Consider the following 14,238-nt stretch of genomic DNA (forward strand, 5'->3'; position numbering starts at 1 on the left):
GAGCTCAAAGTTTAGCCGGTTTTGGTTGGTGAAAATCGTTCAAATGCGGTCAGCTCTCATGCGAGAACGATTTTAGCGAGCGATTGTAGCGGGAAAGAGGGGAAGAAAAATATGTAAACAATAAATTTGCACATTGCACAGGAGTTTCCGGATACGGATATTGAGCGACACGAAAGTAATTCACATCCCATGTATAAGGTGCCCTGTACATTTGATAATTATCTTACATTATTGTTTCAGTGGTATTTTCTTACGCGTACTACCCAAGCTTCCGGGCAGATGGCAGCGTTCAGTACAAGCCTGTGAACGATTACCCTAAATAATACATAACGAGAGTAAATAAACCAAATTTTTCAGTATAATATACTGCACTGCGAGATAAGCAGATCACGAGCGAATGATGATGATGATGATGATGATGATGATGATGATGATGACGATGGTCAATTGCATTATATACCTGTAACACGTGTTGTATAGCTTTAAACGGACTTTCGTTGCCAGCGAATATCAATTGTATAATTATATATAAGATAGACGGAAGAGGCGTAAAGAAAAGAAGAAGAAAAAAGAATAGAAAACGATATAATTTATGATATTAAATGGGTGTTAATTTATAATGTATAGAAAAGTATACATAGATTTTTTTTTTTTTTTTGACGTTGTTTTTGTTTCGTTTTTATTATTGTTTTAAAAACAAATTTTTTTTATCACGATTCTTCTACTCTACTATCTCGCGTTCTCTCTTTCTGTCACAATAATTTCAAATATTTTAACGTCATAGGTATTATAGAATGTATACTTATTACTCATCTGTATGATGAAATTTTGACTTTTCTTTTTACCTTGTTCTTTTTAAATCCTTTATTTAGTGAATTTGATCGGAATTTGAAAATCTATGCGAAATGAATATAAATATATACCTGGAGTAACAAATTAAAGAATCAAGAGACTTAAGTCTATACATTAATAATTATATAATTATCGTTAATTTATATATTACCGACCTCTCAGTTATATACATTTATATATGAATATCTATTGTAATATAGAAATTTGTAATTGTATAGAAATAGTTTTATACGTTTTATGTGATAAAGAAAAAAAAAACTGAAAGAAAACGATAAGTAACAAAAAAAAAAAAACAAAAAAAAAGATCCAATCAACATCGAAAAAAACCTACAATCCATCACATTCCCCGGTAATTAACAAAGCAATTCAGTTTCTTTGTTTTCCTTCTGCAAGGTGATAATATTTATCAATAATTCATTCATTTTAATCAAAGGTTTTTGAACCGTTGTTGGCTACATAATATTTAGAGGATAACAGAGGATAATGAAAAATCGTGAACATCAGTCGGATCTTATGGGTATAAAAATTTGTGCAAAGGCATCAGAAGATATCGAACCGACGAAAGATTGAATGAAAGTAGAAAGAACACGAAAGGAAGCATCGATTAACGAGACAATAAATTGGCGAAACCGCCACAAATCAATCCGTAAAAACAACGCTGTATAATCGCTGCTTCGGTGTAATATTATTTTTCCCCTAACACATCATAGCAAGATGAATAGAAGGTGCGGTTGAACGAAAGAGTTGTTCTCTCCAGCCGGGTGTGAAAAATATGGTATGAAGTATACGAATCGGAAAATAAGAGGAAAAAAAGAAGTAATATAAGCCCGACGCTCGCGGTTTAGAATAAACAAACATATAACCATAATGAACAGGTAGTAGCAATATTGTTACACGTTATAGAAGAATGTATATATATTTACAAATGGCCGAACGAGGTCGCGAGGAAAGAGTCGAAACAGGCACGTTTCGCGATTCTCGCATATATATATATATATAGAGAGAATAATTATATATAATATAAACGCGATAAGAAAATTCCGCTTTTATTTTACGAAAATCTGTCATATTATATCTGGACTCGTCAGCAAAGTGGATTCGAGAGTCGGTTCCCCCTCCGATTTCCGCTCGTGTTTCCGGTCTTTTCTGCGGTCGTTTTTCTTTTATTTTTTGTTTACGTTTTTGGATTTCTTCTTCTTTTTATCACGTGCAGCTTCCTGGTCGCCGGTTTCTCTCCATATTCTCTTCGCTCAACTCAGAGCAGCTGCTTTATAGCGGCCACCAATGTTGATCCAGTGACCCACAATTACACTGTACACGATTTACGCGCCGATGATGAACAGGTGATATTGCATATCAGCTTTGCTGGATCCTCCACGCGGTTCGTTGAAGAATGAAAACTGACCAAGCGCAGAATCGAATTATTCTTTCAATAACTAGCCAAGGTAGTTTTATCGAACACCCCGCAATTACGAACCCTCGAAGTCGAGATCGCGTTTCGAAAATTTCGAACTAAACCGAAGAAGATGAAGAAAAAGAAGAAGAATAATATTCTCTAGATCGAAAATGTTTTGCATCATGTACGGCGATTAGTTCAATTATATACGCAAACGGTATTACAATAACATATTCCCGGCATCAAAATTTTTGCCATACGATTCTCCCCCTTGTCCGTATCTAAATTCGTTGCGAATCGCCATTTGCAGATTTGAATTTCACTTCGTTAGACTTGGAGATAATTGAGAAGGGAATGAATGAAAAGCAAGCACGAAAATTGAACGGTTAAATTACGACCGCGTAAGATATCACAAGATCGAGGGCACGGCAAACACGGAGGTTTTACATTAAACACGGGGCAAATTCTCCGCCTACACGAATCGTCCGCATAATGGATAATAATTGCACCGCGAGTATAAACACGAGGCACTTCAACGTTATCGCGTTACTAGTTGGGTTATGTCGCAGATGTCTTTATACTCCAGTCGATGTACGCGAATTAAGAATGTTTTTTGGAAAAAAAAAAAAATAATAATAATAAATAAATGTTGCAGGGTGCGTTAAGCATGAACAAAAAATAAATAACTAACGGAGAGGAAAAGTCCCGATCGGTCAAAAGACAAACTCAAAATACATTCCACTTAAGATTTCCATAGATTTGTTTATTGAACACCTGCGGAAAGTTTGAGGGTGCATGAAATCTACAATTTGGTGGACAAAATTTTAAGGAATTGGGCAAAAATATCGTCTAATAAATTAAATATTGATAAAATCGTCTACGTTCAAGATATAAAGCGCAAAAAGGAATTCGAAAATTATGATTTTACAATGATATATTCATTCGTGGTTTTTTAAAGATTGTCATTTAAACAAAACGAGACCAACAATATACGGATTGAGGAAGTGGAAAAAAAAAATTGTAGAACAATATGATATTTCCGATTTTGTTGAAATAACTGGGAAATATCGATATGAACGTCGAAATATTTCGTTAGTTTTACCACGAGACAGTGCTGCTTTGAATATTTATGAAATCATCGTATTCTTAGGCTGTCAAGGTCTCTCTAAGAATACAAAGTTACAAAATACTAGAAATATACAAGAAAGCTCAAAAATCGATGCTTTGTTTTGGATAAGATCCGTAAAATTAAAAAAAAATTCTATACCTTTACTTTAAAATGGCTTACAATGTTCAAAAGACTGTTTCAAATCTATATATTTACCGAAATGCTGTTTTATTTAACACGTCAGCATCGTTTAATATTCAATTTCATAACATTGCATTGATTATTCTCAACGAACACGGCAGTACAAAATTGATTATACGGAAGTAACGAGAAAATCAGTTTCGGTGACTTGGTTCTCAACAATTTCAATATTCACGCCTTTGCTTATAACTTTGGTATATTTATTATTTCCGTAAATCTTAAAAGGTTTTCGTAGCTTTCGAATACATATAATAATTTGCTGAATATAGTATTAGGAAATAAAATTAGTGAGAAAAAATCGTTATAGTTTTGTCCGACCAATCTTCTCAACTGGTCATAAGTCGATACTATTGTGGCGTACTAAAACGGAAAAGAGAACAGTCAAGAAAGATCGATCATCACGAGGTGGTCAAGAGCACGAGTATAACATTATGCGTGTAGAAAAAATTTATGAATATAACCGAGAAGGAGGAGGAGGTAATAGAAGCGACGTTATTCGGTGTGACATCGCGATGCGACCAACCGTCGAGTGAAGAAGGAGAGAAGGAAGTAGAGGTATAAATGCAGGACAATGACCTAATTGCGGACAGAGCGCTCACTGCTTTCTCATCGGTCATTCACGTCAGTTGAACTTCGATATTATTCCCCAAAAAGTTGTCAAGTTCCCGTAACACCCTAAATCCGGGAAGACAATCCAGTGCACCGAATCGTAAATACGCGATCCGTGCAAAAGAGGGAAAATTATTCGGTGACCTAGGTATTCAAGGTCAGTTCAAGGCCACGACTCGTCTCTCCAACCATGAAGGTAAGTCAAATCTATTTTAACATCCGGTTTCGGACCCTTCCTTAGTAAGACTCGTTTAATATGAAAATTGGCACAAAATTCTCCGCTCAAAAAAATCCTGGCTTCATAGTCCGTCATTTTTTCACGCGTATAACAAACGAAACGTGTTGCGCACAGATATTCGGTTGTGATTAAAAAAATATATATATATATATATTATTTAGGTACATGTATATGCTCTGCACGTCGGATACGCGCAGCTTGGTTCAAAATAGTAGGACAGTGTGTCAGAGCCATGGTCGCGGGCATTAATATGAATAATGATTACCGGCTAGAAGGAGTGAAAAGATACCGAGAAACAGAAGAGAAAAATGATTATGTAAAAACGATGAAAAAACGCTTCGTGCGAATTAAAGGGCACTTGGTTAAATATACAGCCTAAACGCAAACAGCTTTTTAGTCTTTTCTTTTTTTTCTTCTTCTTCTTCGATGAGTGATTACAACGCGCTTAATCAACGTCCGGATTGTTAATGACGACTGAAATACTTTTTTTTTTTTTTTTTGTTGTTTGGGATTTCGTTCTTCGCTATTTCCTACGTCATATTTTTTACTTTCATGTAAACGAAACCGAGACGTATACTTTGTAATGTATACCATCGACAATTTTCACGCAAGTGTAAATAATTATAAAATTCGTCTGGTTATATACATATATAAACATAAATACACGTTAGTCTTGATCACGATCGTCGATTTCTTTTCTATTTTCAATTAACTAATTCCATCTCGTTTCCACATCTTTCACGCAAGGCGACAGATCGAGCACAGAGAAACTTGACAGATTTTCTAAATCACGCGTAGTAAGTTCCTCTACACGCGATTCGATGTATCGTATACATGAACGCACAGATGTGTAAACTAGTGTGATGCATCGGGTTCTCGTTGCTTTCCAATTTCTAACCAGTTGTATGGTCAGCAGGTACGGTATAGGCCATATAAGATCGACACACAAATAGTATCTATACGGCGACCAGGATCGCATGATAGATTCTGATTCCAAAAATGGTGAGTCCACCGCGCGACAGAAACGATTGAGAAAGTGGATTATAAGAACTGTCGACCGTATCTGTAAATTCACACTCTGAAAAAAATTTTCAGATTATTGCTACAATTAATCTCTTTCCTCAATGAACTGTATTTTTTACAGTCAAATAAGGTGTTGAGATTAATTCACTTTTGTAGCGACATCAAATTACCTCGATAGTTGAAAGAAATTACAGTAAGAGTGACGGTGATAAAAAAGAAAAGAAAAAAAAAATACCAATACACAGCGGATTCTCTATTTATAGATACCAGACTAATTTTCACTTTGTAGCCAGAATCAGATTTTTCGGTTATGATGAAAAAATGAAAATAGCACAGGACTCCAGAGTAACCTGCATGACTGTAAATTTGGTTTCTAATTTCAGGCGATAAATTGGGTTCGTTGGCTGCTTGCGGCCTGTGTCTGCGCGTCTCTTTGGTCCGTGGCACTTGCCAGGTACAAATACCGGAATCAACAGCCCCCGATATACAAGAAATCGTGGCCGACGGGACCGAGGATATCGATGGGCAATTCGGTTCACATGAACGCCGGACCCCCCGGCTACAAACCGAACTACAATCGTCCGATTTATAAGCCAACGAGTTACAGATACCCTCCGCCAAATCCGTGAGTGTGATATACGCGCGATTCGAGGTCGTAGCGATTTTATCAAGTAATATTTTTCTCGCAGTTTGAAACGCGTTAGACAGAAACTCGACGCTAAAGTCAATCGCGATGCTCGCAAAGGTCTGGCATTCGATTTTTAGATACGATTCTTTTCCTGGACACGCCTCGCCGGTATAATCGTACCTTTGGTTTTCACACCAAGTATACATGTTTGTCCGATGCTTTGGTTTATCCATTTCTATTCGAAAAGTTGAGTTTTCGCGAAATCGAGTGCCCATGAAAACGAATAAAGTATCAATGTAATATTAAGCCCCAAGTCACGACAACGGTATTCATTTTGGCCCGCAAAAACTCACGAGGTTGAAGTTCGTAGCGTTAATGTAACGATGAACGTTGGAGAAAAATTGTTATTTTGCAACTTTGGGATAGCTCGAAATTCAGTGAAACACAACATAAAACAAGGCATACTAATATTTTTGAACCTCAAGTTCTTTAAAGTTATTGAAAGGTTGCGAAATAGTAATTTCTGTTTCAACGTTTCATTACATTAACGATACCAACTTCAAGCTCGCACTCCAGAACTTTTCATCAAAACTCAGTGTTGACCTACGCAAATTAACCCAGACAGCACAGAACTTGAAGTCGTAAAAAAGACGTCCGAACGATGTCTTACGCGTCATTTTCTGAGGTCTGAAAAAACAATGCATACGGAGCCAATCTAACCCCAGACAATATTCGGTTTAAAATATCTCAGTGTCTATGCACTTTCTGAAAAAAACAGATACCCGTACTTTTTGTAGTATATTGTTTAAACTTTAAGCATGCGCAGTCAGATTAGTAAAAATAAAATATGTAACCGTCGGAAAATGTGCTTAAAGTTGACAGTAGCGGTCAGTGCTATTCAAGTATAAAAAAAAAAAAAAAGAAAACTTCGTAGACGAAGAGTTAAAAAAATAAATCTAAATCTCAACAGAGTGCGGAGGCCGCCAATGTTCGGAGCACCACCTTCTTGGAAAACGCCGCCGATGATGGGTCCGCTTTCGAGTCAAGGATCGCTGCCTCAGCGAGGGCCAGTGAAGGAGTTCCACTCGATGAACAAGGTGGCGGAATACAGTCCGGAGTACAGACCAGACCAGGCGATGTCACCGCCGTCGCATCACGCGACCCAAACGGACGACGACAAGGGTCCGATCCACACAATTCCGGCCCCGAATCTGAGCCCGGCTGACAAGCCGTACAACCTGCAATCGCAGGGCGATTACCTGCCGTCCCCGAGCCAGGACTACTCGGCGTCAATATCACCTGCAGGAAACCCCCAGATCAACGTCTTCGGCACCTCTCCACAGACGCAGAGGGTCTCGACGAGTCCCTCGCCAATTTTCCACCGCTACGAGGTGACGGAGACGAACGAGATCGGGCACCAGGACTTCAGGACCTCGGCCCAGCCTGCGGCCTTCCTTACGCCGGATTTCGACGTCACCAGACTGACAGCTGGTGGCGGATCGGCCCAAAACGGCGACGTTTTTGCCGCTCTGCCGTCAAACACCGCCCTCGTCGGTTTCGGCCAGTCGAACGGCGCGATGCAGACGAACCTTCACAGCTCTCTCCACGTCGGTTTTCCCGGCCAAGGAATCGCGCCGCAATCGACCGATCAGCAGCGGAGTCCCGAACTCCACGTCGGGCATCGGGCGCCGGCCGATCCACCGCTCTCTGCGAACCAGCTTTACGATCTGCTCAACAGTTTCCCCCAGCAGGTTGGCGAACAGTACTCGAACACCCAGCAGCAGCAGCAGCAGCAGCAGCAGCAGCAGCAGCAGCAGCAGCAACTCGATCGGCTTTTCCCGGCTCAGTTCTCCCAGCCGCAGATGCACTCCTTCAACTACGACGAGCAGGCCAACAAGCTGCTCCTGCAACAGCAACAACAGCAGCAACAACAACAACAACAACAACAACAACAACAACAACAACAACAGCAACAACAACAACAACAACTTCAACAGCAGCACCAGAATATATTCGTTGATCGGGATTACGGCAGCGGTCGAGTCACCGCTGATTACAGTCTGGAACCCGACTCTCGCGACGCGGGTTTGACCAGGGTGACGGAGAACTCGGAGAACAGCGTTATAGACACAGCCTACGAAGATGTCAAACAGCCCCAACAGTACCGGGAGCAGCAACAGCATCAAGGCGGCCAGTCGACGTACTTTGCGCAGGTTGGTGGAGAGGACGACGGAAGTATGTCGACTCAGTTCTACACAACCCTGCCGAGCAGAGAGGCAGCGGAGAAATTGGCGGCTCTGGCCGCAGCTGGGAACGTGAACAGTCATCTTCTGGACCAGTTGAGGAAACAGCAGGCTTCTTCTTCGGTTCTTCCCCCGAATCACAAGGAGGAACGTTACGAAGTCCGAGATCCTGGGGAGGATTTAGAGTCCAGGTATCAGGATATTAGGTATCTTCAACAGCAGCAGCAGCGGAATGGGCAGAGGGAGGATGAAACCCAAGGCGATGATGACGATGATCGACAGAACTCAGAGGACAAGAGACCGCTGAGGATAATGGTGCCGGACCTGGAAGACTATGGAGAAGATGAAAATGAACAGAGACATTTTAGGAATGGTGAAGCGGACTCGAACAAGGGAGCGACGATCAGGGAAGAGTACGAGTACGATGACAATCAGGAGGAGGAACAGCGAATCGGAAATATGGAGGAACGGGAGGAGTACGGTCAGAATCCAGACTCGGAATTCGGATCGCGTATCGCAACTACAAAGAACCAGTGATCAGGGAGCAATAACTTGAGGGAGTTTTTGCTCAAACTTTTCTATGGCTTCTACCGAGGAACAGTACATCTGTGGGTTTTTTTTCACATGTTTTGTCGACTTTGGATTTTTCCGAATACAGGAAAGAAGAGAACGGAACGACGTATTTTTATAAAAAACGAAACGGCGAGTTTTTACTTGCGATACTTGATTGAATTGTTTTTTTTTTTTTATTTTTTTTACTTTTTGAAAGTTTAGTTCTCACAAAAACCACAACATTTATCAACGGTAAAGAATTTGCACTTTGGGCAACACAATTTAATTTATTCGTGGATAACGATATTTTGCGATTTCAAGTTCGTATACAAGAGGAAGATGGAGAGAAAATATTGTTCCAACGTATCTCGCGAACAATAACATTTGAAAAAATTTTGAGTTCTTCTTAATTTTTTTGGCAAATCCATTTGAGAAACGGTGCGCATCATAAGTGGACAAACCATCACACAAACCGTGTGGAAGATTGATCCTCGATAGGATTTCATACCTCGTACTGAATTATTTGGAGCTATAATAATATTAATTGATTATTTATTTATTTATTTGTGCACTGATGTATTTATTATATTAAATTTAGTATTTTAAAATAAACCAGACCCGATGTTTCGCAATATCATCGATATTGTTATTTTCCCACCTTTTTACCCACTAAACCTTCCGTTTTCCATTTTAGACTTTTTTTTCAGATCATTCTGTATGTACAGATTACGAATTGTAATACAATTATGTGGTATTTTCTATAATTACCATAATCAAGAGCTTAAAAATACTTGTCAAATATTCGGTACTTATTGTATGCTATACATACATTTTCTCAGACGGAAAATGTGATAATGAAAACGAAACAACAAAATTCCAGATGCGTTTTTGTAGGGTCAATGGCCAATTTTAGTTGTTTTTTTTTTAAGGGGGAGGGGGGGGGGGGGGGCAAAACAAAATTAAAGTCGAAATAACGAGCTATTATTTCAATAATCCCTATATTTCTTTTTTCTACCCTTTACATCGTAATAGTTCGATAGAACTAAAATTCGTTCAAGTAAAACGACGAACAAAAAATAACACTATTAACAAAAATTAATAATCATACACGTAAAACAAATTTTACTTAATATTTTTGTTGGGGAGATACAACAGTGGACGATCAATTCAATAATCAATAAGCAAAACTTCATTAATCCGAGTAAATGAAAATCGCGTATTGTCGCAACGTTTCTTATGCACTCTGTAACGCGGAAATTCCATCCGATAATTTTTAAGATGTTTCACGCGTTGTGACTTACACTATGGTATCATGAATAGTCGAATTCATGCTTTAATAGAGTGAAACGAACGAGCATGGAGAATAATAATTCATGAAAAATTTACTGAAAACATGATACAGAAGCTAGAGGGAAAAAATTTGTTTTTATCGATACACGCATACGAGACATTTTCTGTCAATCCGGCTGATCAAGTCTCATGGCCAGACATCTTTTCTCAACTGGTATGCGGCCAAATGCTGTACAAAGAATCTCCACGAGCGAAGAAGTTCAACGAGTTACTCGCAAAAACTTTTCCAAGTTTTTTTCATCTTTGCACAAAATTTACGACGTCGATATTAGTAACGTTGGTTGAAAACTTGTTTTTCTGTTAGTCTTGATTTCGAAAAATATGTAGCAGGTTTGACGAAAATCGGAAAAGAGTAAACAAATTGAAGAGAGGTCAGTGGAAAACATCAAGGCAGATCCGAGTTAAATAATCTCACGTATGAACATGTGGATTTATTTACGTATAACGAAAAACGTCTGTATAAGAGTGACGATTTTTTGCAAGAAAAAAAAACGTCACACAAGTTTCTCAAGACAAATCTCTATGAATTTAGCAATGTCATATAAAATAAATTTTTCTGCAGTCTTGTGAAATGCTTAGTGAAAATGAGAATCACAAGTGCCAATCTGTTGAAAGTAAAGTAGCCCATATGATACCGTATTTGAAAGAATGTTTTACTTCATACATTGGTAACGAAATAATAAGACATTGAATCAATCCCATTATTTACACCGGTATACATTCATCTTCTCCAGGCGAACCCTCTATTTTCATACATACGGTTATAATTATGCAATTCTCCTACTGTAACAGACTCTCGGCGTTTGTTTTTTAAATGCGTTTCTAAATTACTTGTTCTTTTTTTTTTCGTCTTTTGTTTCCCTGAATATATTCTCAGCGTTTACTAAATGTGGTCCATAAAGTGAGGTTGTCCATTTTTCTCCAAACGTTTTGTAAGTATATCGCATCCCGTGTCTGTCACTAGCAAAGTCTGTTCAAACTGCGCAGACCACAATCCATTGGTCGTAACTACGGTCCAATTATCTGGCCACATTTCGTCCCTCCAACTGCCTTGCGAAATCATTGGTTCGATAGTAAAACAGTGCCCAGCTTTCATCACGCCAACAGCTTTGTTTTCTATATATGGAAAAGACATGCACTAAGTATGACGGAAGTGACCAGAAAGTTTTTCTGTATACTCACTGGCGTAATGAGGGACATTTGGAGCTGTATGAAATAGACGGTGAATTCCATGTCCGCAGTAGCTACGAACAACGCTGAGTCCATGAGACTGAGCGTGCTTTTGAATCACATTACCGATCTCGCGATACTTTTCGCCCGGCTTAACGATATCTATCGCCTTGCTGAGGCACTCGTAAGTGACTTCGACCAATTTTTTTATCTCCGGCTTGACGTTACCGACCAGGAACGTCTCGTTCAAATCGCCGTGAAATCCGTTGTGATAAACGGTGACATCGACTGAAACAATCAAAACAGGGTATGTAGAATGGAGGAATCAATTATATCTGAAAAAAGTTTCGGAATATTTGCTGTAAAACGATCTCATAACAATTATTTTTCTTGATATGCACAATTCAGTATGTTTGACTAGGAGGAAGCTCCTTGGGACAAATTTTGACAAACAAGTTCAGGGCTAGAAATCGAACCAATTTACCATTGCAAATGTCACCATCCTCCAGTGGCCTCTTATCTGGAATACCGTGACAGATAACTTCGTTCACAGACGTGCAACAGCTTGCGGGAAACTCGTAATAGTTCATGGGAGAAGGGTAACAATCCCTTTCTATGCACGCCTCGTGCACGATTCTGTCTATCTCCGCAGTCGTAACACCGACATCGCAGACACGTGCAGCTTCGTCCAGCACTTCTCGTCCCAGCTGCAGGTGGCAGGAAAGGATGAAATTTCCCATCAGTGATTAGCGAATTATCAAGTGAAACCTCAACATACGTATTTGACAAAATCCAGTCTTATTTATCAGATTCAAACATGCCTAGTTTGATTCTAGATTGATAAAGACTTGATGAAAAGTGGAATTCTCGATGGAAACACAAATTTGGCTGTTCGTTGACGAGCAAAACATGAGCCAAATTACATTCGGCGAGTTACTTGAAAGGCCACACAAATGTAATATCAACAATCTGGTTTGGGAATTATTTTTTGATACCTTGCAAGCGACTCGCATTCCTTCAATTTCCTCATCGTCGAGTACTTTGATTTGAGCCGAACTTCTAACCGCTTGTTCGCTGAGCGGAACACCAGTTGGATGAGTAGCGTAATCCGGACGACCAATCCTCTCTGGTACTTCGCGACGTGACTCTCTTCTGTACGGACGTAATTTTCCAGTGAAGTGATACGACGGCCACGGATTGTACTCGCCCGATGATTTACTGTCGTTTTCACCCTCTAGAATTATTTCTTATTTGTTAGTAAAGTTTCAATTGAAACCCAAATACGAAGTATCAAGATTATGGTCATTGTCTCGTTAAACTTCGCTCATCCTGTTTATTTTTCTGTCACATCCATGAGGGATAAAATTTTTCTTCTCTTGTTTTATGCTGATATACACATACATATTCTGAAAATGTGTATTACTCCGCTTTGGAATTAGTGGCAAGCAATTTGGCTTTAGCCACTGCATAGAAATGTCAATAGATTTTTAGGAAATCGATATATTTTTATGTCTATTATTGATAGACAGTTGGCGATGAAATAATATACTCACTAGCAAGCTGATGAATCACTTTGTGAGTTTTCCAACTGCCTTTGAAACAGTCCTGAAAAAGTAAATGGAAATATATAGAATATCAAGTACATGGAAATTGATTATAATTTCATAGTAAAATCATAATAATTACTTATCGTAGAGTTGAAATGAACTTACAAAGACAGGCTAAGACGTTGTTTTTAATTGGAAGAATTCTTACACAATTCAGTTCAAATTACCGCCACTTATCAAATCTTTGTAGTAAGATCATCAAATACCTCACACGTTATATCAGTTTCATCAATTTTCTACCGCTATCACAATAACAATGAAATACATTACGCATACTGTTCACATCGATGAACAAAGTTTGCAGCAAAACTAGCAATATGCACGAATAGACTTGTTCGTTATTGGAGTTATTGTTCAGCGTGACGCAAAATAAAATTATATAAAACCTTTGAAGCCGACAATACAATCTCATCAATTGCATGGCTACAGATTGAAACGCAAATTGCAAGTTATTCAAGAGAAAGAAGATGAAAGGACTTGAGTGAACACGTATGGTAAAAAGCGGATTCGGCGACGAGGCGCCAAAACTTCGATTTAAGAAATGTATGTATAAAGAAAACTAGAAACAAATACCAAGCTCGTATTCATTTAGATCTATCTCGATGATGGAGTGATTACGCGTAAGTTTGGTAGTTATCTCGAAAATCAGATAAAATACGTAAACTTAAATAAAGTAGAAAAATAGTTGAAATTTATTGGGGAAATCACAGACATATATTTTTGATAAACCTCGAGAAATACGCGATGAATATAATCGCCAGTTTTATACGGTAATGAAAAACCGTACAAATTAATCGACCGGTCGTTAAAATAGATTCAATTAGCATTGCAAATGCATTTGACGAATTAAAATAAACCGAGGAATCACGTGGAAGAAACTTAAAATGATAAAAAAGGCTGGGTAAGAAAAAGGAGGGGACATAAAACGAAGAGACGGTTCCTAACCTAGAAGTATTTAATAATAGCGGAATCCTACCTGAGAGCAGAAATACGATCCTTGTATTCCGATCTTCAGACAAGTCGGACACTGCAGGCTCGCCACCGCTTTGCAGCCCGGCGTTTCGCACATTCCAAGAGCCAACGCCATTTTCGTACTCACGAGGGTGTAATTTCTGCAATCTTCTAATTCCCTACTCGCACCGATTCTACACCAACCTCCCTACCAAAGTACCAGCTCGTATGCACGGTGAAACGAAGTGGAATGGAGCTAAGGCCGAGCTAATTCGAGCCTAGCCGTGCACGGTTCTTACTTTATTACCGA

General features: G+C 38.9%; 2 protein-coding genes across 3 annotated transcripts; one reads left to right on the forward strand and one right to left on the reverse strand.

The window, feature by feature from the left end:
* Positions 1 to 4,102: 4,102 nt before the first annotated feature.
* On the forward strand, positions 4,103 to 9,681 carry LOC107221570 (probable serine/threonine-protein kinase DDB_G0267686). Of its 2 annotated transcripts, none has more exons than XM_046737394.1 (3): positions 4,103 to 4,362; positions 5,811 to 6,052; positions 7,026 to 9,681. In XM_046737394.1, exons 1-3 carry the CDS (start codon positions 4,357 to 4,359, stop codon positions 8,833 to 8,835), a joined length of 2,058 nt encoding a protein of 685 aa, XP_046593350.1. In that variant the 5' UTR covers positions 4,103 to 4,356; the 3' UTR covers positions 8,836 to 9,681. The 2 variants fall into 2 exon arrangements, with proteins under 2 accessions (XP_046593350.1, XP_046593351.1); XM_046737395.1 differs by lacking the exon at positions 4,103 to 4,362 and adding an exon at positions 5,332 to 5,406.
* Positions 9,682 to 10,974: 1,293 nt separating this feature from the next.
* LOC107221591 (methionine aminopeptidase 1) lies at positions 10,975 to 14,209 on the reverse strand. The gene is made up of 6 exons (XM_015660636.2): positions 13,954 to 14,209; positions 12,924 to 12,975; positions 12,366 to 12,604; positions 11,855 to 12,077; positions 11,383 to 11,658; positions 10,975 to 11,316 (listed from the first exon to the last, which is right to left on the reverse strand). Exons 1-6 carry the CDS (start codon positions 14,062 to 14,064, stop codon positions 11,084 to 11,086), a joined length of 1,134 nt encoding a protein of 377 aa, XP_015516122.1. The 5' UTR covers positions 14,065 to 14,209; the 3' UTR covers positions 10,975 to 11,083.
* Between the last annotated feature and the right edge of the window lie 29 nt (positions 14,210 to 14,238).

This window comes from Neodiprion lecontei, chromosome 4, assembly GCF_021901455.1.
Source record: "Neodiprion lecontei isolate iyNeoLeco1 chromosome 4, iyNeoLeco1.1, whole genome shotgun sequence".
Taxonomy (NCBI): Eukaryota; Metazoa; Arthropoda; class Insecta; order Hymenoptera; family Diprionidae; genus Neodiprion; species Neodiprion lecontei.